Source organism: Canis lupus, chromosome 13 (genome assembly GCF_011100685.1).
Source record: "Canis lupus familiaris isolate Mischka breed German Shepherd chromosome 13, alternate assembly UU_Cfam_GSD_1.0, whole genome shotgun sequence".
Lineage (NCBI taxonomy): Eukaryota > Metazoa > Chordata > Mammalia > Carnivora > Canidae > Canis > Canis lupus.
The window spans coordinates 59,087,226-59,112,197 of record NC_049234.1 but is presented as its reverse complement, the minus strand read 5'-3'; the positions used below and the strand labels follow the sequence as shown (position 1 = coordinate 59,112,197).

The 24,972-nt window shown below is 34.6% G+C and overlaps 1 protein-coding gene and 1 long non-coding RNA gene across 3 annotated transcripts; one reads left to right on the top strand and one right to left on the bottom strand.

Moving 5' to 3' along the window:
* The first annotated feature begins 7,720 nt into the window (after positions 1 to 7,720).
* Positions 7,721 to 21,216, top strand: GNRHR (gonadotropin releasing hormone receptor). The gene is given in 3 exon segments (NM_001003121.1): positions 7,721 to 8,239; positions 18,420 to 18,639; positions 20,972 to 21,216. Coding segments are annotated over 3 exon segments (984 nt in total).
* Positions 18,057 to 23,753, bottom strand: LOC111098634. Of its 2 annotated transcripts, XR_005369067.1 has the most exons (4): positions 22,549 to 23,753; positions 22,114 to 22,258; positions 20,039 to 20,251; positions 18,057 to 18,583 (listed from the first exon to the last, which is right to left on the bottom strand). It is a non-coding gene; the product is annotated as an uncharacterized LOC111098634 (long non-coding RNA). The 2 variants fall into 2 exon arrangements; XR_005369066.1 differs by having other exon boundaries at positions 18,059 to 18,583; positions 22,114 to 23,753.
* Positions 23,754 to 24,972: the final 1,219 nt, after the last annotated feature.

Here is a 24,972-nt window from a genome sequence, read left to right as displayed (position 1 = left end):
GATGACTAGCTACAAAGCACTTAGAATAGTTCTGACACAAAATAACTTCTATATTGGTATTTGTTAAGTAAAATCTTTATTTACAAGAGGTTAACATATTTAAAGAATATTATCTTGAAGAAAGATAACCATTTACTTCATATTACCTCCTTTTGTTAAAGAAATATAAGTTAAAAAAAACAGGGAAAAATACTAAAATGAGAATTGCTTAAGTCGGTATATTCTTATGCTGGTGGAATATTCTGTATAGATTTGTGATATATTATTCTCGTTATTTTATTAAGTAGGAATTAGGAAATAGTTCAATCTTATAAACAGAGAGAAATTTCCTATCCTCTCTCTAGAGGTAGCATAGGTAGTAAGATAAATTTTAAAAGCATTTCTTTACTATTTTCTCAGAAAAAAATACTACGTATTTAAATATTTGTTGCATTATACTAATTATTTCTAAGCTAACTTCAGTGGCACTCAAAAGTACTTCTGGCATTTTGTTATACCTCACTCTGATATAGAATGGAATTAAAGGTTGGAAATCAAGTTAATTCTACTACAAAAAATATTAAACTTTAAAATACTAGACTGTATGGAGCACATAACAGAATTTAAAGTAAGCAATACTGATGATTTTTCATATATGCCTACTGAAAGGAGCATCAGGAATTACAAAAATAAATAAACCACTCTTGAAAATATCCTAGACTTTATAGAAACATTTTTAAAAGTAGAAAAAGAAGGAATTTGAACGAAATAATAGTGAGTATGTTATATAGGAATTAATAGGATCAATTAATTTTATAGGAACCTAGTCTTACTCAAACTTAATTTGAATAAAAATGGGTAATACCAATGACCACATACACTTTCCAAATTGTATTAAAAAATTCATGTTACTATACTTTTGCATCATAAATTCTTAAAACAATTATTGGAGATAATAGTGTTCAAATGTTCAATGCTAAAAATGATGAGGTTAAGATGTGTTGTATTTTAAAACTTGTGAAATGGAAATGCTAAGTGTGTCAACAGAAGATTATCAGCAAAAGAATAAAATTAAAATTGTACTATTTTCAATACCCAGCAGCCCACATGAAGTTTATGTGAATAAAAATATCTCAACATAATATAATTATTAAATGTTAGGAAATAACAAATATAATGAGCTTTGGTCAGCCTTTCTTCGGTAACTGCAAGTACAGTGCCTAAGACATAATGTTCAATAAATGTTCAATTAACTGAATTATTGAAATAAAAAATGATCATTCTTGCTTTATTAGCTTATATTTATTTACATATTAATTATAATTAAAACAAAAAATATTATGACTTTCAGTATTTAGTGAACATATCAATTTTGACAAACATAATCATTATGCTTCTGCTTCCTCATTAACTTCATAATATTGATAATTTATGTTATATGGTTTTCGTTAATCTTATCTGTGATATCTTATGTAAATTTTCTACCATAAATTCCTATCATTTACCTCTGACATCTCATTTCAGTTATACTGAAATGAGAACTATAATAATATCTCATGGCATGATTCTCCAAATAAGATACACTCTTAGAAAAAAAAAGGTGAATCTCCCATTTTAAATGCTATGTATAATTTAACATGGTTTAGAAAAAAATTGAATAGCTTTGAGAATTTGCTCCTCATTTCCATAGCAATTTCATGGAAACACTTCCTCAAAATGAAGAGCCCACCTTCCCTACTCAATTCCTTCCAATTAAACTGGAATGAAAATTCTCCCCCATTTACTCACATCAGAGTTGTCACAGACACTAATATTCTTGGTTAAACAAAGTACACAATGTTTTGAAAAACAGGGGAAAATATATATTCTTTTTCTCTGGTAGAGTGGTACCTCTATCTTTTCTTCCTACCAGAAGCAAAATGTTCCCCAAATATTCTTCATTTACATAGTTCTCCTTTAAAAGACCTGCCTTCTTCTATTCTTTCAGTCTTACAGGTAAAGAGGTATTAAAAATCTATTTCTTACTCCTCTGGGTCACTTCCCACTTCTCCTATCTCTGTCTCTCACCTTAGAATTTAGACTTGGAATCCAGAAGGAGCTGAACAGTCAAGTACAAGAAGAGGGTGGAGAAGATAATATAAAGAAAAGCAAAGATACCATGTTTGAGGACTAACTCAGGGCATAAAACAGAGATTTGCTTCTCTCTGGAACTGCCTGGATTCCTGTTGGCTTTTTAGGCATTGTATATTATGAAAGTGGGCTCTATTATTTAGTACAGTCTCCTTTCTTGCAACCAAAAGGACATAATTAACATGGCATCAAACTTCATTCACCCTGTACTTCACCTACCCACTTTCATGGCCACACCCTATTCTTTCTTGTTAATCAGAACAACCTCACGTCTGGAATCTTAAATTCAAATTTCTATGTACATCCTTCTAGGTTTAAGATTCCTTTACTCCATTATAACTTGTTTTCATTCCATCAAGATCCTCTTTCCTGACCCTCCTCTTATTTGAGTCTACCTTACCCTTTCATAGACCCACTTCCTTCCCTATTAACCCTAACTCCTTGGTGCCTTACTTCGTAGTTTCCCTAATGGATCTGCTCCCTTGTCTTTCTGATACATCTGCCCTAGTCCCTTGGCTTGCTCTCCCTCTCTACTGGTTCCATCTCTAAATCTCTAAACATCCTCAAGACTTACATATCTGTTTCTAAAATCCTTTTTTCTTTATGTCTACTCCCTCAGACTTCATGTGCTCTCTACGGTCATTCTCACCAAAGCTCCAAAGCTACGCTAGGCAAGTCATCAGTGACTTCCTAATTGCTTAATCCTACTAACTCTTCTTGAGCCTCATCCTATCACAGATATTTGAGGTATGGATCACTCCTGTTCTCCTGAAATTCTCTGCTCCCACTAAGTTCTATTACATTATTCACTTCTGGTTTCTTCTTTACCTTACAATGTTCCCCATTCTCTATGTGCTCCTTAAATGATTATGTCCACAGTGTTGTTTCCTAGCACTTCTCTCTAGGTAATTGCTTCCATAGCTTCACCCACAAGTAATATACAAATATATTCTACTAATTTATATCTCCAGCCAGGTCGTTTCTCTTGAGCTCCACACTTCTATAGCTAAGCACCTATTAAAAATTTCCTTTGGGCTAATTTACATGTACCCCCAAACTTCATATGTCTAAAATTGTTCCCTCTCCAGTATTCCCAGTCTTAATACATAGCCCATTCAACTCATGTTTCCAAGTGGAAATTAAGGACTAATTTTTTATTCCATCTGCTCTCAAAAATAAGAACTAACCAACCAAGTCCTATTAATGGTACTATATATATTATATATAATATAATATATGCTCTCCATAGTATATAGTATACTATATAGTATATATTATACATAATATATATATATATATATGCTCTCCATTTTATGCTATCACTGTACTTTCCATGTTGTATTGGTAGCAAGGATTTTCTGAATAAATTAACTGTCTCAAATTTTGATCTGCCTACTGCCTAAAGCATTCTCTGCATGTTACACAATGATCTTTCTAAAGCATGAATCTGGCCATATCTACACCGATACCATCCATCCTTCAAGGCACTATTTACAGGGAAAGCCCAAACTCCTTAGCATGTACAGCAGTGGCCCCTTATCTGCAATTTCACTTTCAACAGTTCCAGTTACCCCAGGTCAAGTGCAGTCTGGGCACAGATAATATATTGCCAGAAGGTCAATTGTGGCCCAATACTCCATCACAATGACTAACTCATTCACTTCATTTCAATTTCATCTTATAATAGAAGCATTTTATTATCACACATCATCACCAGAAGAGATGTGAGTATAGTACAATTAGACATTTTGAGAGAGAGAACACCTTCACATAACTTTTATTACAGTATATTGTTATTGTTGTTCTGTTTTACTAGTTCTTATTATTAATCTCTAACTGTGCCTAATTTACAGATTAAACTTTATCATAAGTATGTATGTATAGGTACAACATAGTATATGCAAAGGGTTTGGTATTATCTGCAGTTTCAGGCATCCACTGGGGTTTTAGAACGTGTCCCAGTAGGTAAAGGGAAAATACTGTAATATAGGGTTTCCTAATCTGATAGCTGCCTCAACTGTTGTCACACTCACATACCCTCTTCCAGGTACACCAAACCTTCTAATGTCATATTTGCGTGTGACTGCTCTAGCTGCCAAGAAAGTCCTCCCCATCCATCTACCCCATCCTAAAATTGCTTTTTTTGCCTGTCTCCTAAATTCCTTTTCTCTTCCCTTCTCCTGTCTTTTGTTGTCTTTCTTTGTTCTCTTTCTTACATTGATGAACAGATACATTTTGGAGGAACTTGCAGCCAAGATGAATATGGGAAAGGGAAAAAGGCAGGAAAGGAAAGGTAGAAATTAATAATACAGCTTTCATGCTCCAGTTTTTTCTTTCCCTAAATAAGAGACAAAAGGCAAATCATACTTCAAAATAATTAGATTTTTATCGTGAATATTTTTCCTTTCTTTTTTTTTTTTTGGTTTCTGGGACCCCTTGTAATAGCTTTTCTGATTTGTAAAATCTATCCAATGGTTACCTTGTTTTGTTTGGTTTCAAACATGTGGCCCTGCTCAGATTAGCTGACATGATGTGTATGCAAAGTCTTCTGAGTTCTTCAGAATAATAAACTGTTATAAGGAATCTCATTTGGCTAATCTAGTAGGTACAAATTTTATGGTCACAAATCTCAGATGTAAAAGAAATGCCTTTTTAAATATTCTATATAAACATAATTTCACTATCTCCCCTAAACTCTCAACAGCTGAGGACTCAAAAAACAGTATTTCTTTCAATCTATTGTCAAGTTCTGATAACTCCTTGCTTTTTAATGTTATAAACATTTTATGTTTTGTAATACAGTTGAACTTACTTGGAAGTTCTAGTAGGAATTTCTATTTTTCTTTAACGTTTTGGCTTTACTCACTGATTTTTATGTACAGGAAATCCTTATTACTTGTAAACTCACTTATTTGTTAAAATTCATTTGTAACCCCAAATCAATATCCACAGTGCTTCTATAATTATTCCTAGACATGTGCATATACAGAGAGGGAATAAATTTGAGGTTAGAGAAGGTGACGCTCTCTCTGCCCTTCTCATTACAGCTGTCACACTATAAGCAAGCTTCCTTTCCATAGTGTATTTAGTGCCATGTTTTTCATATTTTTGTACATTTTGGTAACGATTTCACTGATTAAAATGACCCAAACATAGTGCTGAAGTACTATTGTCCAGTGTTCATAAGCACAAGAAGGCTGTGATGTACCTTACAGAGAAAATATGTGTATTAAATAAGCTTCCTTCAGGCAAGAGTAATAGTGCCAGTGGCTGAGTTCATTGTTAATGAATCAACAATCCAGTACATCCAGAAAAAGGAGGAGAAAAATTGCTGATCTGAACGCGTGGCTGCTCTAGAGAGTTCTAAAGCGTAATCACTGTGTGATGAAGCCATGGAAAAAGTGGAAAAGTGGCATAATATGTGGTTTCATGAGATGAGGATTAATTTTTAAAAAACGTAGTGGACAGCATTGTTGAGACAGTGAAAGCCAAAAAATTATGGTAACTGACTTGCACAATTCAAAAAGCCATCTGGTATGAAAAATGTTCAGCTTGAAGGAGTAGCAATTTCTGCTATCAGGAATCTTGGGACTATATTTTAAATATCTGCTAAATGTTATACAGGAAAAGGGTTATGTGAAAAAGCAGGTTTTCAATACCGAGACCACCTTGTTTTAAAAGGATGTTGGCAAATGAGCCTATATAATGCAAATGGTTGGGGGTCACAGGAACCTAACCCCATATTTTTGTTAGGAGCAAGTACTTGCTCAGGATTCACCAATTCAGTGTTCGTGGCAACTTTATAGAACTACCACAAATAATGAGAGTCAAGTCTATGATGCTATCTTTGTGCTTAAAAATACACGTGATGCTTCTCCAAAAGGTGTACTTCTCATAATTTCTGACTCATCTGTTCCTTCCACTAATTATTCTGAAGTAGTCCCTTTCAGAATCAAAATATTCCTTCAGAAAATATTTCCAGACCCTTCAGAAAGCTACTTAGGAAGCCAGAGTCCAGGTCCTGCAGTATAATATTTCATTTAAGTCTAGAAGTAGTGAGAGAAAGCCAGTAATTCTGGGGATGTGGTGACAGCCAAGAGGGAGCCCAGGTAAGCAACTGCTCTAAGTTCCTCCAGAGGCAGGAGGCAGCCAGCACAGAGGGACTCTGAGGAGGCACAGAGACATACCCAATACTCTTACGTAATCTTCTGTAATACCAGAGAACCTCCTTCAAGGCCCAGATGATGCCATGTGCACATTTTATCACCTGCAAAGGCTAAGAGTATATATAATAGGTATTTAGTAACTATTTATTAAATAAATGAATATAAGATGGGAAAAAATGAGCCAAGAATGGACCATCTAAGTCAAAAGAGTCACCTCTACTCTTAACATTATTCCTGCTTTAGCTATCACAGTAGCAAACTAGTTAACATAAGACCAGTCAAGCTAGTGATTTAATAAATTCCAGCGTAAGTCATAGTCGTGTTAGTAAATAACATCATCAAACATTTACTGTGAAAGCTAAAGCAGTTAACACAGAGAGTTTCTCAGTGGCCCCAATTTGAAACAATCGGATAGCATGAAAGGAATTTAAACAAATATTCATATTATATATAAATGTGGGTACAGCATTTATACAGTATTCTCTCCAATATCTAGCTACCTTATGCAATGATGTGCAATAACGGCAAGTATAATATTCAAACAAATATAAAAACAAGGCAATAATAAAAAAGAGTTAATCATTTTTACAACAGCCTAAGAATGGATGGTCTGGCCACTTAGACTGATACATAAATTTGCATGCAGGCCAATTTGTATTAGACTAAATGAATTCTGTAAAAATAATATGAGGGATCCCTGGGTGGCTCAGCAGTTTAGCGCCTGCCTTTGGCCGCAATCCTGGAGTCTCGGGATCGAGTCCTGCATCGGGCTCCCAGCATGGAGCCTGCTTCTCCCTCTGCCTGTGTCTCTGCCCTCCTCTCTCTCTCTCTCTCTCATGAATAAATAAAAAATAAAATAAATAAAAGTAATATGACGTTTTGTGGAGGATGGTTTTAAATGAACATATTTGTCTAGTGTCTGAATGTATAGCAGTGTGTGATTGAAAAGAAAAACAAATGTTTTTGAGAAATGAATTAATTTCTTAAAACAGATTTGAACTGGATAAAGTTCTTTTTTAGTATTTTTCTTCATTTTCATTTTGTACCTGTTAAAACAATAATACTAGTTTTTAGAAAATCTCTTTATTAAAGTTATGTAAAGAGTAGCATGAGTGGCTTTTAAATCCAAAACTAAGCTTCGACCTTCTCTCCTTAGGAAAAATGTTGTGAAAACCAGGCCATCTGCTGAGGTACCAAGTTACATTTGGCCCTCAGAATGTGTTTGACATGCTCTGTTTTAGACTCTGTTGGATTATTAGCCCACAAAACAAGTTCACCTTGATCTTTTATGTTAAACATAAAGTAGCTCAGGGACAAAATTTGACATAAACCTATGACGCTTCCATCTAAAGAAGGCAGAAATAAAACGGAGCTGTGGGCTAGATTACAATAAAACATCAGAAGCGCCAGAAACACAAGTCTTGAAGCTCCATCAGTAAGGAAATATGGCAAGCGCCTCTCCTGAACAGAATCAAAATCACTGCTCAGCTGTAAACAACAGCAACATGCTGATGCAGGGCAACCTCCCCACCCTGACCTTATCTGGGAAGATCCGAGTGACAGTTACTTTCTTCCTTTTTCTTCTCTCTACAATTTTTAATGCTTCTTTCTTGTTGAAACTTCAGAAGTGGACTCAAAAGAAAGAGAAAGGGAAGAAGCTCTCGAGAATGAAAGTGCTTTTAAAACATCTGACCTTGGCCAACCTGTTGGAGACCCTGATTGTCATGCCACTGGATGGAATGTGGAACATTACAGTCCAATGGTATGCTGGAGAGTTCCTCTGCAAAGTCCTCAGCTATCTGAAGCTTTTCTCCATGTATGCCCCAGCCTTCATGATGGTAGTGATCAGCCTGGACCGCTCCCTGGCCATCACGAGGCCTCTAGCTATGAAAAACAATGGCAAGCTCGGACAGTCCATGATTGGCCTGGCCTGGCTCCTCAGTGGTATCTTTGCTGGACCACAGGTAAACCAGATCATGAACTTGTTAGCATATGGCAATCACAGATTTCCTATCTACACTTGAGTACTGTATGCAGCATTGCATATCAAAGGCAGTATTGTGGTATCTTGGAGAGCTTGGACTCAGGAGATTAGAGTGGAGTTTAATCCCGGCGCTGTTACCTTGGGCACATCTTTTAGCTTCTCTGGGTTTCAGTTCCTTCATTTATAAGATGGAGGTAATGCCTACTTTATGCAGCTTTCATGAAAATTAAATGAACAATGTATTAAAGTGCCTGGCATAATCTCTGGTATGTAGTAAATGCTCCTCAAAAAATGTAGCTATTGTCAAATTTGACCTCATCCCCATCTTATTCTTTCAACTAGTTTTCTTTTTTTTTTTTTTTTTAAGAATTTATTTATTTATTAATGAGAGGCAGAAAGAGAGGCAGAGACATAGAGGCAGAGAGAGAAGTAGGCTCCATGCAGGAAGCCCAATGCAGGACTCAATCCTGGGTCCCCAGGATCATACCCCAGGCTGAAGGCAGACGCTCAACCGCTGATACATCCAGGTGTCCCTCAACTAGTTTTCCATTCACTCTGATTAATACGGTAAATTGAGAGAATTTTTAGGAACTGTGAAATTTGCACAGGTAGGAAGTGTTTATAATCTGTGTCATTTGGGACTTCTTGAGGGAAACTATCCTGTCTTGTTGCAATTTAGAATGATTCTCAACTAGTATGTTGCTCTGTAGTTTGCAGCTGGGTGGGACTGAACAAAGAGGAAAAATAAGAATCCTGGACTATTGAAATTTGAATATTTCCCTGAGCTTGACTTGAGCTTATCTGGAAGTAGGCTAGACTACAACAGGCTGTTAGCAAAATTAAAATTGTTGGTGTAGGCACAGGCCCTCTGGTATAGGCAGATACCGCCCCAGATTGCTCTCATCAGAGGCAACCTGATTAATTGGCCTGCAGAATCTGTCTTTTTCAGCATTCATATCTCTGAAGAAAATGACACATTCTTACAGATGGCAAAGATCCTTTAATGACTGATAAATAAGTTGTCCCTAGACATACCCTGATGATGAACCCAGGGTACAAGGATGTGTCGAGAAGTAATGTCAAAGTTAACTAGAATGTTCCAAAAACTGGCCACTACAAATGGAAGTTATCTAGACATTCTAAATGAGCCAGGTGGTTAAAAAAAAAAATAAAGAAACAAAAACAAACAAAAAACCTGCCATGCAGAAACCACTAAATACATTAAAGCACCAGAAAGTTGGATTACCCAATTTTCCCACCAATTCCTCACTTAACTAATAGCTTTTGGATATTAGATCAATTTAATTAGGGTGTATTTTATGGCAGGAGAAATGGGAAATGCTAGTGTTTTGATTTCCCTGGAGAAAAGCATATTATAATGATTCTCACAGTGACTAAATATACAAGAATAGGTTTAGTAAATGTGTCTCTCCAAATGAGGCTATTTAGCCAAGGCTTATGCCTGAAGTTTCCATTTCATTTCTTTAAATTAAGAGTGCTCCTTACTTACTGGTTTTCTTGGGGAAGATAAGCAAGTTAGGCTCTTCACACTGAGTGTGATACTGAAACAAAGAAACAGCCCTCAAAGGAAATGTAATTCAGTTGTGGAGACAAAACTTATATAAAACTAATGCAACTATATACTAAACATTTTTTAAATCTATTACAAGTGTAAGAATAAGGAGAGATGAGTAAGAGTGGAAATGGGGAAGGAATGTTTTAAGGTTATAGGTAGGATACGTTGAGTCTTTTAAAATGAACAGTATTTGGATGGAAAAAATAAGTCAAAGATCACATGTACTTTTCAGCAAGAGTTGAAAAGTGTGCTTAATTTTCAGACTTCTCTGGCTGAAGTAAAAGATTGAGAGATAGGATGGCAGGAAATCAGATTTGGTGGTTGCTCCTTTTCTTCCACCTCATAGCACATTATTTGTCATAAAACATCATAATTATGCATTTGCTTGTCTTTGCTATTAAGGAATATACTCTAGAATGATGGAGACTCCATTAAGTTCAACTTAATTAATATTTACATTACCGAATAAGATAACTAGCAAAAATAGAAATTTAAAATGTTTGCATAATGTGATTTCTCTTCAGATCAAATAAATCCTTCACCTTTTCCTTAAACAAAAACTTCAGACGGATGAATCAGTGAATGGGGGTATGATGGACCTGTATTATAAAAGACAGTAATAATCATGGGGAAATTCTGAAATTAATGTGGGAACCATAAATCCTTTGTGAGTCCTGGGCAAGAAATAAAGTGATTTTTTAACAAAAATACTTTTAGAAAATTTACATAGACCCAAATAGACATGAGAGACAGAGAAATCTTTTCCAGCTTTTCTGGCAATGAGGTGATTAGGTTGGTGGCTAAAATAGTCTCAGAGAGAACTGATTGTAAGAGGGACGTTTCAAACAAAAAAACAAAGCTTGGCAACAAACTGGATTTAGGGAGTTAATAACCAGAGGGGTGTAAGCTACAGCTCCAATACTTTTAGCCAAGGGGTTTTAACAACCATTGAAATAGGCAGGTAGATTGAGAAAAGGAGTGTTTGCCTCTTTGTTTCTCTGTTTGTTTGACAGGGAAGGGAAGGCAGGCTCTGAAAGAGCTGAAAACATTTGCTTTAGGACATAATGTTACCAATATGAGGTCATTGTATAAGTACAGGTATTTGGAAAGTAAGTTAGGATACTGATGAAGGTCAGTTTATGATAATAACTGAAGTGCAAACCAATAACATCGGTCTCCCTTAAAGGACTGTCCCAGAGGCTATAAAAAATATATTGATTTATTAATTCAATTATTTTCATCTAAGTATATGACAGCAATAATAGAAAGGTAGTGTCAAATACTTGTCTATCTTGATGTAGTAAAAAGAAAATATGAAATTAAATTTGAATTGTTTAGGATGTTCATGTAATAGCCTGACCTCAAATACATTACTCTTCCTGAGAGATTTATGTGAAGATGGGCCACAGAAAATAATGGTATTATTTTATGGTGTAACACATGACTCATCCTTACTTTCAGCAGCCGATTAAATTTATAAAGCACTTTACTGAAGTTTCCTGAAAAAGCCCATTCTATGCAGTACATTATAGCCATGTACATATTATCCCTATCCAGTGCATCAGAGAATGTACAAAGAAGTTTGAGAGCAGTGGCAGGCAAATACTTCTGGCAGTAACCCAAAGTAAGACATCTGTACCACATACAGACCTTGAGAAAATATTTCATAAAATAAATATTCAACTGTGTTTCATTTCATTCTTTAATGTTGATTGCAACTAACCAATGGGTACAATCTGCAGTTCAAAAACAACAGTCTGCAGGGATTCATTGACTTTCCCAGGGTCAGTTGGGTTGTTGGACTCATGCCTTTTTATTAAGTCTAGGTTTTCTTTTTATTATAGCTCTCTGCTTTCTCTCTGAATAGAAGAGGTTTTTAATTCCACGACTAATGCTTACATATATTAAATGGGGAGGATAAGAGATTGAAAGGGCACATTTCTGTTTCTAGACTGGCACATACCAAGCCCTCCTCATGCTTCACCATGTAGTGGAATGAGCCCATTGACAAAGGTGCATCCTGTAGGCTAATTTACACTGAAAGGAAGACTTTAATCATCATCCTCTGGTGCATATATTAATCATCTATTACTTGAGTAATTCTATGATGGTTTGAGGATATATTTTCAGAAGTTTCAGCATAGCATAACTGAACTTTCAATTTTTTTCTTAGTAAATGGAATTTTTTAAAAAGCAAAATTCTATCTGGAGTCCCAATACATGAAACATATAAGTGGAGCTATTCTTGTTGAAGAAGGATAAGAGAGGCCAGTCTTCTGCTTGGGCATTCACTAGCCCCGTTCATGGTCTCTGAAGACCTTAGATCTCCTGCAGCAAAGCTTGGAAGGCAATGGAATAGTAGAAATGGCATGAGTATGGGTTTTAAACAAAGTTGGTTTCAAATCTCAATGCTGTCTCTTACTATCTCTGTGGCTCTGAGTAAATCACTTAACTAAATTTAAAAGAATAATGGTGAAGAATAAATTGTAAAGAATAAGATACATAAACTCACCTAGGACAAGAATTTATAATTGGACATTCCATTAATGTTCATTCCTTCCCCTCCGCCTGTTTTCACTCCTTTTGTTCATAATAGAGTTTTTGAAGTCAGGAGGGAAAATAACAGGAAATATGAGTATAAAAACTACATGATTCTTTAAGGGACAGCAAAGATAATTGCTTATATGAAGATTGATTATTTCTAATTTCTCAAATTATAGCATTCATTGTGACTGATAAGTCAGTTTAGCCAAACTACCTCCTAGTCATCAGGCTATCCTACTCATTCTGAAAGCTATATATGCCAAAGCATAATTATTTAAGTCTTGAAGGTATTATTTGTAACAGTAATATAAGGATGAATGGAAGAGGGACACCTGAGTGGCTCAGTGGTTGAGTGTCTGCCTTTGGCTCAAGTCATGATATCAGGGTCCTGGGATCGAGTCCTGCATCAGGCTCCCTACAGGGAGTCTGCTTTTCCCTCTGCCTATGTGTCTGCCTCTCTCTCTGTGTCTCTCATGAATAAATAAATAAAATCTTCAAAAGAAAAAAAAGATGGATGGAAGGAAGAGTGAGGGATAAAGAGGGAAAGAGAGAGCAAGTAAAGAAAAAGGAAGGAAAGGAAGGGACAAACATGAAAGGAAATCTGCCTTAAAACCATGTGTGGTTAGGCTGGTAAGTGCATGTTGAGGAGAAAACATTTCCTGAATTAGGTGTGTTTATATCTAATCAAAAATCATATGGTTTCCAATGGCAATCATCTCCCACCACAAGAATCATTTGCAGAAGTTCATACCACTAGTTTTTCTGTGTTAACTGGAGGATTACATGCTGACAGGATTTAAATTCTATCATTAACCCAGGTTGGAAGGCAAGATAGATGAGACGTCCTTTGGTCTTTGGTGTAAAGATATGTGATCTGAAGCTGTATAGAGGCTTGCCTTGACACACAGAATGCACCTGATAGGACTAGAATGCACTTCTGAACTTGACAGGCAGCTTAAATTCAACAAATACTCAACACACATATACAATATGCCAAGAACTATACTAGAACATAGAGTAGCATGCTAATAACATAAATAACACCAATAAACATAAATAAATAACAACGATAATGATGATGGTGATGACAAATATTGAAGACATAAATATGTGTCAAGAATTGTGCTAAATCCTTTTGCTGCACTATTTCATATAAGGCTCCCCCAAACCCTATATATTGTATACAGTTATTATCTTGATTTTATTCACACAGAAACTAAGATTAAGAAAATTATATAAAATGCCCATGATTACTGTCTAGTAAGTGCAGGTGTCAGTACCAATTAACTCCATACCCAGAGCTATTGGCTACTACACTGGATCACACTACACAATATCGTCTATTTCCTTTATTCTTGTAGGAGGCTAGAGAAGGAAAAGGCAGGAAAGTCTTAAATTGAGAACAGATAGTTAAGAGCTATCAGGAAAAAAACACATGGTAAACATTTATAAATGTATAAATAAATATATATGAATACACGTTTATAAGTTGTGTGTCTTGAAATTTTTATAAAAATAACGGTTGTGGTTATTACTTATATGGCACTACGTGCCAGGCATTTTTCTAAATGCTTTGCAAGCATTAACCCATTTAGCTGTCTTGCCAGCTCCTAGAAGTAAATACTACTAATATCTCCTATTTTATAGATGAGAAAGTTGAAGCACATCATCTAAAGATAATTACAACGGGAAAAGATTTGGTGATAACGTAGCCTGGGGTAAGGTGAGGGTGAAGACAATAAGAAGCATCTGCAAATGACTGTAAAGAAGAAAAACAGATTGTTCTCGTTTATGGCAAAATAAAGCAAATACTTATGAGACCTGGGGCCAAGGATAAGAAAGAAGAAACTAAGAAATTAAAGAATTATAATCCAAAGACAAAAAACAAAACACTGAAGTAAAATGGATCTCTATATTAATCATTCTAATGAACGTGGATTTCGAGCACAAAATAAACTGAACCTAGCCTAAAACAATTCAAGGGCGAGTAAGATTCTGTGTTACTGTCACACTCTTCTGTATCACTCTTTTAGAACTTACAACAATCTACCTTGTGTGACAGGTGTCACATACATGCTTTAGCTCCCCTACCAAATTTAAATTCTCTGATAGCAGGATATATCTGGTTCATCTTTTATGACAGAGAGCACCAGGATAGTTTTTCATCAAGAAGGTGCTTTAACAATAAGCATTTGGGCCACCTGCTTGGCTCAGTCAGTTAAGCAACCAATTCTTAATTTTGGCTCTGGGTCATGATCTCAGAGTTGTGAGATCAAGTCCTGTGGTGGGCTCTGCACTGGGTGTAGAGCCTGCTTAAGATTCTCTCTTTCTCTTCTTCTGCCCCTCCCCACTATGCACTTGCTCTCTTGAAAATAATAATAATAATAATAATAATAATAATAATAATAATGAAGAAGAAGAAGAGGAAGAAGAAGAAGAAGAAGAAGAAGAAGAAGAAGAAGAAGAAGAAGAAGAAGAAGAAGAAGAAGAAGAAGAAGAAGAAGAAGAAGAAGAAGAAGAAGAAGGAGAAGAAGAAGAATATTGAGGGAAGCCTGAGTGGGTCAGTGGTTGAGTATCTGCCTTTGGCTCAGGGCATGATCCTGGAGGTCCTGGGATCCAGTCCCACATCCCGCTCCTTGCAGGGAGTCTGCTTCTCCCTCTGTCTGTCTCTGTCACTCCTTCTGTGTCTCTCATGAATAAGTAAATAAAATCTTTTTTAAAATTGAATTATAAAGTATATTAAATAAAGATATTAAAGATAACCATTAGTTCAAATCATAGCACTTAATTTGTCATTTTACTGAAAGTTTCATAATGATTTAAAAACATGAAATATTAAAGTGAAAATGTGGCAGAGTAGTGCAGAACACAAAGTCAACTTGGTTCATCTGGGTCCAAGGATGGTTGGGAAGATGGGGAAAGAAGTAGCTAAGGTTTTAAAGAAATACTAGATTCTCAGGTTCTATGTGAAGTAACCCAAAGACTTCAACTCACAACATCTGTTGGATCAAATTCAAAACTGAGTTTTAAATAAGGGCAGGTTGCAAGGCAGTATAGAAAATTTAAATGGTTCCTTCGTGATGTGGAAAAAGTGGATTGTAAAGTAGAATCAATTGAAGTGGTGTTGGAGTTTCTGAACTTTAAATTTGATGATATGGTCATTGGGCGCTCTCTAGTGGATTAATTTAAAAATAACTGTTTTGCCCTTGAAAAAAGATCTGAAACTGAAAATCAACATTTTAATTACAAATAAAAGATTCAGCATTATGTTTTATATTACGTTTACTTATATTTTATTTATGGTATGTTATATTTATACCTTTTAAAAATCTTCTACTCTACAAGCAAAGAAAGGAAATACAGCATTTTTTTAAGGCACACTTAACTCCCATTCCAATGCCCCAAAGAGGAAAGAAATCCGGGGCCTGCTGATTAATTAAGCTAAATTAAAATTTATTAATTGAGTCAGAAACTTTTAAAAGTCAATACTGTCTCTCATTTGCTTAAAATTTTTTAAAATCCTGTAACATTTTTGTTTTAATTTATTTGCTATTAATTTTACAGTGCTTGGGCATGCTTTTCATTTTAATAATGTGTCACAGTAAAAGGAAGTTTCTCAGTGGAGAAACTTAGAAATGACTGGATAACAAGTGTGCTTCATAAATGGGGAAGGAATGAGTAAGTAGACACTTATCATTAGAACTTGTTTTTGACAACTACTTGAAACATTTCTTAAGTAGTTGATTCAATTTGTGATTTTAAAAAACATAATTTAATACTTAATGAAAGGTTGCAATAATCATGAAGACTTCTGGAATAGCTTTCCTTCAGCTTCCCCAATATTAACATTTTACTGCATCCATTTATTTGCTTTGTTTCATATATACATTTTTTTCCGAACTGTTTAAAAGTGAATCCAGATATGATGTCCCTTTAAAAAATACTTCAATGTGTTTTTTTCTGGCATATACCCACATTACAAGTATCAAAATCAGGAAATTAGCACTGAAAAAATATGATTATTTAATCTATATAACTTATTCATATCTCACCAAATGTCCCAATAATGTCCCTTTTAACAAAAGAAAATCCAAGATTATGCATTCAATTCAGTTGCCACATCTTCTTAGCCTCCTTTAAATTAGAACCATTCCTCAGTCTCTCTTTGTGTTTCACAACATTGACATTTTTTAAGAGTATAGGCCACTTATTTTGTAGAATACCCCTCTATTTGAGTTTGTCTGATGTTTTCTCATGGTTAAATTTAAGTTATGCACTTTAAACAGAAATACCAAAGTAGTGGTGGTGAATACTTCTCAATGCGTTATATAAGGAAGCAGCTGCTGTCCAATGGTTCCATTATTGGCAATGTTAATTTAATCATTTGGTTATTTTTGTACTGTCAAGTTATTAATTTACTCTTCATAATGACTAAGTAACTTGCAGGTATATATTTAGAAATTATATAAATATCCTGCTTTACTCAAAATTCGCCCATGTTTTTACTATCCATTGATGATTCTTACCTGAATCACTTATCATTACCATTCAGTAATCACTACTTTCATTATTCCTAATACATTTATTAGTTTGCTTTCTATAATAAATAGGTTCTTTCCCCTCTCCTCATTTCTTTGTTGTTATTGTTTCATAATTTATATCAGCGTGGACTCAAGGATTCTTACTTTATTCAATGGTTAATCATGCCTTTTTATCAGGGTTTGGTTTTTTGGTGTTTGGGTTTTGTTCTCAATGCTTGTGCTGTCCCAGATTTGGCCAATGGGAGTTCTTTCAAGGTGGCTCCAGACCTCTTTGGACATGCTCCATTATTCTTTTAGTACTTTTGCATTTTGGGCACAAGCTGTTCCAAGCACCTGTTGTAGTTTGTCTATGCCAGCCTTGAGAATCATTCACTTTTCCAATGAGCTCTGGTGCTCTTTGATAGAGAATGGTATTTAGACAACGAAATCCAGGTACAAAATGTGTTTATTGCTACTAGGATGTTCCTAGCCTCCTAGAAGACAAAGCTACAAAATAAACACACACACACACACACACACACACACACACACACACGTACATAAATATACCTAGAAATATTTCTTACTTTTTATGCAGGTGTATAGGACTCCATTGTGTGGTCCACCCCATTTTATTCAGCTACTGTTCTATGTTATTTTCAAGTTTTTCAATTACAAACAATAACAACCTTGTGCCTATGTATTTTCATATAATGGAGGTAGGAGTGTATCTTCTGAGTAAATACCTGGATGTCAGATTGCTGGGTCAAAGGTAAATGCATATATAGATATGTCACTTATTGCCAAATTCTTCTCCATAGGGGTTGTGCCAATTTGCATTCCCACTAAGCAGTGTGGGAGAGTATCTATTTCCCCACAATCCGCCCTCATATGAGAATGTGTTGCTATTTTTCATTTTTGCCAATTTTGAGAATGAAAAATGCCATTTCAGTATAGCCTTAACCGGCATTTTTTTTAATCACAAATGAGGTTGAACATCTTTTCATATGCCAAAGGGGACTGCTATATCTTTTTTTGTGAATAGCCTATTCATGTCTTTTGACCATTTTAATGGGGTTTTCTGTCTCAAAAAAGTAAAATTTAAATATGTATTTGGGGGGCACATTCTAACCACTGGACACAGTTTTGGGTGCTGCAGATACAATGATAGACAAAATCACTTGCAAAAACTTTACTCAGCATAATTATATCTGATAATGAAATACAAACAGAATTTAAATCCTTGGTTGATGATTGTTCTGCTAGTTTGAAATAATTTCGAAAAAAAATAAAATCCTATAGATTCATTCACATTATCCAAATATATTTTAAGTTAAGATCCATTTACAACTTTTTACTGAAGGGTCAAAAGGATAGTATCAAGAAGCTGAGCCCTTGCTTTCGGTAACATGTTCAAAGGCCTGCAGAAGACAAAAGGAAAAAGCTTTCAAGAAAATATGCAAATAGTGTTTGAAAGAAAGTAATGCCACTCTCTAATTTTTTTTTCTTTTCTCATACAGTTGTACATCTTCAGGATGATCCACTTAGCAGATAGCTCTGGACAGACAGAGGGTTTCTCCCAATGTGTAACACACTGCAGTTTTCCACAATGGTGGCATCAAGCCTTTTATAACTTCTTCACCTTCAGCTGCCTCTTCATCATCCCTCTTTTCATCACGTTAATCTGCAATGCAAAAATCATATTTACTCTGACACGAGTCCTTCATCAGGATCCCCATGGTACGTATTTCTTAGATTTGGTGTTCATTGTGGGTAAACAGATTTTAACAGCAATGTTCACAGCAGAGTGGCATGTACAAGGTGCCAGATACTGTTCAAAGCAGTTTGCATATTTAATACAGTAACTCCAAGAGCTAATACTTATATTATACTTTTACTATCCTCAGTTTACAGATGAAGTAATTTGGTATCTCCCAATGTTCCAAAGTTGTACCGTGAAATTAAAAATGAAATAACAATTTTCTCATTTTACCCAAGATACGAATTGGCAAATTGCTCCTGCTGGGCCACCACAACACTATGCCAAACGCCTGATTTCTAGAATACCACAAAGCACGCCTCGTCAAATGGTAGTCAAAGACTTGCTAAGGTTAAGCTGTTCCATTTCCCACTCAGATCCCCTTTTCCACACAACATAACTGTATACATGTATGCATGTGTGTCTTGTGTGAAATGCTCTTGAATATGGAGTTGACTCTTTCATCTGAATCTTCACAGCTGTGGTTGTACCTTTTTTGCTTCAGTAATCCAGAGTAGTCTCGAAAACTAAATTTATGAATTTGCTAATTAAACGTGGCTATATTGGCCTGACGTCCAAAAGACATGTTTTCAATGGCATGGTGCATAGTTAAACGTGGTACAACTTAACAGGAAAATCATCTTAATTACTGTAGCATGATTACTAATCTCAGCAGATATTTTCTCAAGGAAATAATTGTGGAAATGCTCTATAATAAATACTTGAGCAGTTCCCAGCACAAAATGGGTATTTGATACTTCTTAAGTATACAAAAACATTTGCCCTCAAAATCTTATCCCAGAGAATTTCAGTTCTATAAGGGATATCTAAGAAGGCCATATGGAGAATAAGAAGATAAATCCCAAATAGGGATTAATCTGAAGAAATGTGAGCTAGGCAGAAGCAGAGAAATAAAACAGCAGAGGCAAGGAGCAATAGTTCAATATTACTAACACAGATTTAGTTAATTAATCTTTTCTCTATTCAACCAATATGTATTAACTACTCAATATTGCTGGAAATGGTGATAGATGTGGATACCGCAGTGGATAAAACAGCCCACTAACTATCCTGCTTTCATGGAGTCTACAGTCTTGCAGAAGACGGTATAACAGTAAACCAATAATGATATGTGATGATATTTCAAAAGAGGTCGAAGGACAGTTATAGGAGGTTGAACATTTTTTCAGATTCAGCCCCTGTGCTAAGCCAAGATGCTTTCCTAAATGTGTCCATTCCTATTGATTGCTTTATTACTTATATCATTAGAGTTTACAGATACTGAGGATTAAATGAAATAATGTGTGAAAAGAACAAGGCCCATAGCAAGGTACACAGTAAATGATAATTAGGTTTGTATGACAGAAATCCATAACCTACCTGTTCTCAATAAATTACTGACTTTAACATTTGTAGTCAAAAATTAATTTTATAATTAAAACATCATGCACGCAAATGTTTTCATCCATATTTCCATTCTTTTGTGATCAGTGAATAAGAAGTTGCAAAATGGTTGCTTCTGAATAGCATGATCTATGTCCCTCATGAAACATACAGCATGGGAAAGGCATTTTTTGCTTCAAAATAGCAGTTCTGGCGTATGAAATACAAGAACAGATTTTGAGCACTTTAAAACTGCAGTTAAGAACTATGTGCTAAATTTCATGCAAGCAGCCTGTGAGTGTCAAAAATTCCATTAAACCCTAGTGAATTTACACACACACACACCATATGTGACAAACACACACACCTCACATACACCACACAGATGGCACACATACAAACTTCACACATACATCACCCACACACCTACATGTGGACTTTAAGTGATTTACTGATATGAAAAGGGAAATTGTTTTGAATATCATAGAGAGAAGCACATGGTTGAGAAAGATAATTTTGGACATACACTTTCATCCATACGTGATTCTTATTATCTTTACTGTCAGAGATAGTAAGTATGGTTCTGTGTAAACACACAATTCAATTTAGCTCAACTTTAGTCTACTCTCAAATTTATGTTTTAAGAGTTTGAGTACCCATACATTTCAAATCCAAATTATTTGGTGGAAATTTATTTTTAAGAACACTGCTATCTTTTAATCTTTTCTATTTGTTATGTGACATAGGGGAAAACTTGGAATATTAAACATTAAAGAAAATTTTCAAACAAATTTTCATTATGAAAAATATTGGAATTTGTTCCCTATTCCATTAATTAGTTTGAATTAGTGAATCTCTCTTTCTTTTTTTCCATGTTGGTTTTGTAATAAAACTGGTCTTTAAATATCTACTTTTTTCTCTATCTAACAGAATTACAACTGAATCAGTCCAAGAATAATATACCAAGAGCTCGGCTGAGGACCTTGAAAATGACAGTTGCATTTGCCACTTCGTTTACTGTGTGCTGGACTCCCTACTATGTTCTAGGAATTTGGTACTGGTTTGATCCTGAAATGTTAAACAGGGTGTCAGATCCAGTAAATCACTTCTTCTTTCTTTTTGCTCTTTTAAATCCATGCTTTGATCCACTTATATATGGATATTTCTCTCTGTAATTGATAGTCTATGTAGGAAGCCATATAAAGAAGAGCAAGGTGGTAAATTTCATCAAATGGAATAATAAACACAAAGGTCGCAGCACATTTACGGATAAACAGAGTTTAAGATTATATTAACATCCTTTTTCTTTTTGAAAACACATTGTCAGAAACTCAAATGCAAATAAAAATCACAAACACAAAGAAAAAGAAAATTCAAGAAAAATAATAAAATATTCCCTCATAATCATAAACTTCTGAATTCAAGAAAAATAATAAAATATTCCCTCATAATCATAAACTTCTGAATTAATCTGTCCCCTTTCTGGGCTTCTATAACACATTACATAGGTTTCTTATTACTTTCTCCTTGTCTAATTATGTATAAAAATTTTAAATAGCCATGGCCTAAGGCATCGAGATTCCAAAAAGTAAGGCTGAGGGCTGCCTGGGTGGCTCAGAAGTTTAGTGCCACCTTCAGCCTAGGGTGTAATCCTGGAGACCAGGGATGGAGTCCCACGTCGGGCTCCCTGCATGGAGCCTGCTTCTCCCTCTGCCTGTGTCTCTGCCTCTCTCTCTCTCTCTCTCTCTCTCTCTCTCTCTCTCTCTCGTATAAATAAATTTTTTAAAAAATTTTTAAAAAAGACAAAAAGTAAGGCTGGGAATCTACAACACAGCCTCAACCTAGGCATGCCTTTAAGAGTGTTTTTTCCAAGGAGCCTAGCAGCAGTTATATCTTATGCTCCAATAATACGCAAAGCACAGAAAATTTCCCTGTCCATAGGATCAATTTTCCTTCCTCTGGTTAAAAAAATGCAACAAATATAATTTTTTCTTTGATTTCAAAAGCATTCTGAAGTTTTAAGTATTCAGCAACCAACTCACCAACCATTTCACCAATGTGATAAAACTTACAAGTAGTTCTCCTTTATCCCAGTCTTTATCCCAGTGGAACAGTGTGAAGCGCCTTCATAAAAAGAGGAGGGGTAGAGGGATTAGTATTTGGACAAAGGTTAGAACATTCCTCTAGGCTGTAGTCAGTGGAGTTCGTGGTGATTACCTGTAGTAATAACATTGTTTTTAATACAATCAAGAAAAGATTGATTATGTTTTATATATAATATGCACTCTATTTAATATGAGAGATTTTTTCCATCTTCTGATTTTACTAAATCTATAATCCAAAAGTCACTGAGAAAAACAAATCAAGCAAATGCACAAGTGAAAAGATATTTGATACATAAGAAGCACACTGAAAATGACAGTGTGCTTTAATATATACAGGTCAAAGAAATCAACAAAGTATTGAGAAAAGGAAAAGAAAATTTGTAAATGGTAAGTAACACTTACTGATATTCACATTAAGTGATGGTTTTCAAAATATACGGGCACAAACCTCTTTTAATTCAGGCCTGTTTCTACCTGTTCCATGAAAAAAGGGGAGGATGAAAATTAGGAAACTGCAATATACACAATGAAAAAAGTTTATAAAGAACTTTAAAGAAATTCAGCCATCCTTTAACTTCTTCCTAAAAAATAGGTAAAATACTATTATATTCATATGAGGTATGTAGTGCCACCCAAAGACAAAATGCAATTTCCAATTTTCTAGGGCATAGAGAACTGTGGAAAGTAAATTACTAATTAGACTAACGTAGTCTTTCCTTATTTTTCTCTTCTCATACATATTCTTCAGTGTAGTTGTGTGTGTATGTTGTGTGTTTCCACAGCCTATATTATTTTCTAATTTCCACTTCCACTAATCTGTTTGTCACCATTCAGCTCCTTCCTTCTACTCTTTCATTCATATTTTCTTTTTTACTAAGCCCATACCTTTAATTCATCAATCCATGTGCCAACTCTACAGTTGAATTGGTCAAGGCTCAATTCAAGGCATCGAGAAACATATAATGTTTTGAAATGCTCAAAATTAACTTTTAAGGCATGTATATTGATACCAAGATTTAATAGTTCTACCAAATGACACAATAATATTGGTAAGTCACAACAAAACCAATTTTCTTCTTTAATCTTTATCATATACTTATTCCTAATTTGATACAATTCTTACTTCCAGACTTAAAGGCAAAACAACAAACATATAAACATATATAAGATATGATTTAAGGGCTTTATTAGATATGTGTTTAATGAACACATGCCAGCTTGGCTCTTAGAATCTCCAGAAATTGTTCTATTTAGATATACTCTCAGGCATTTTTTGATACTAACTAAAGGGCTATTCAAAATTTGGTGCAGGGGTTAGTAACCTATGGTCCATGCACAAAATTATATTTCAATGCAACTGTTTTTCTTTTATTTCTATTTGTATTATTTTATGCATTTAAAAACATTATCCTAAAAGACATTTATAGGCCAAACCAGACTGCCAAAGGAGCTCATGTCACAAAAAAGGTTGAGTTCCTTATTGATTTTGTATAAAAAAGCTTTTTACAATAAAATTTTATCAGAATGTATTCATTTGCTTATAAGCATGCATAATAATATTAATATTAGATTATTTCAATTTGATTACTCACCACTTCAGATTTAAAAATTTTTCTAAAGCTCAATATGTAATTAAAAACTTTTCAGAAATAAGTATATTATATAAATATAATATAAATTGAATTGTAATATAAATTATAATATGGATTTAAATTAAAATTTATAGCTCAAAAGGTAAATGTGGCTTTAAATTAAAGATATATACCATTCACAGAGACTATTCAATACATTTGATATTCTAGTCATTTACTCAATTTTCAATCATAACAAAAGATGAAGATTCCTTGTAAAAAAAAAAAAAGGATATATTCTGTAGAATGAATTCAGAATTCTATCTGGGTTGTCTCCTTTATGTAGCATATAAAATTGGGTATAGCTTGGGTTCCTCTTGCAAGTCAATTTAGTAAACAAATGACATAAATGAATGACAATGAATTGAACAAAGACTGCACTAATTCAATTTCAGCCTAAGAAACAGAGCTATAACAGCTGAGAAGGAAAAAAATAAACTATAAGAGAAATGGGTGTCATAAATATTACTTTCCAAGGACCATATATCAGTGTAAATGAGCTAGGAATGTCCTTAAAGTGACCTGGTCTCAGAATTTACTTTGTAGTCATAAAGAGATAATACTTATGGACAAGTTAAATATGTTTAGAATTTCACCTATTTTACCTGTAGCCTGGTTTCACATGTTGAGCCAACTCTTTGAGCTTGTCTAATTACTAAAAATTGTGTGCATAGAAAACTAAATAGAAGAATATAGTTGAGTTTAATCTCTAAGGTTAATTTAAATCTTCAATTTAATTGTTAGAGTTAAGTTCAAAAATCAAGTTTGAAACTATTAGCCTAATTTTCATAGTTATATAATTTATAAAATGTGTGTATAGGGGGATGCCTGGGTGGCTCAGCAGTTGAGCATCTGTCTGCCTTCGGCTCAGGGTATGATTCCGGAGTCCTGGGATCGAGTCCCGCATCAGGCTCCCTGCATGGAGCCTGCTTCTCCTCTGCCTGTGTCTCTGCCTCTCTCTCTCTTTGTGTCTCTCATGAATAAATAAATAAAATCTTTTTAAAAATAATATTAAATTAAATTAAATGTGTGTATAGGAACCATAGAAGAACATAATAAAAAGTACTGATATCGTTATTTCTGAGTGATTTTTAAAATCTTCTTTCTTGTGAATTCCTTTAATTCCAAATTTCCAAAGTGAACATATACTGCTTTTGTAATGAGAAAAAAAATAAATAAATGTTTTATGAGTGTG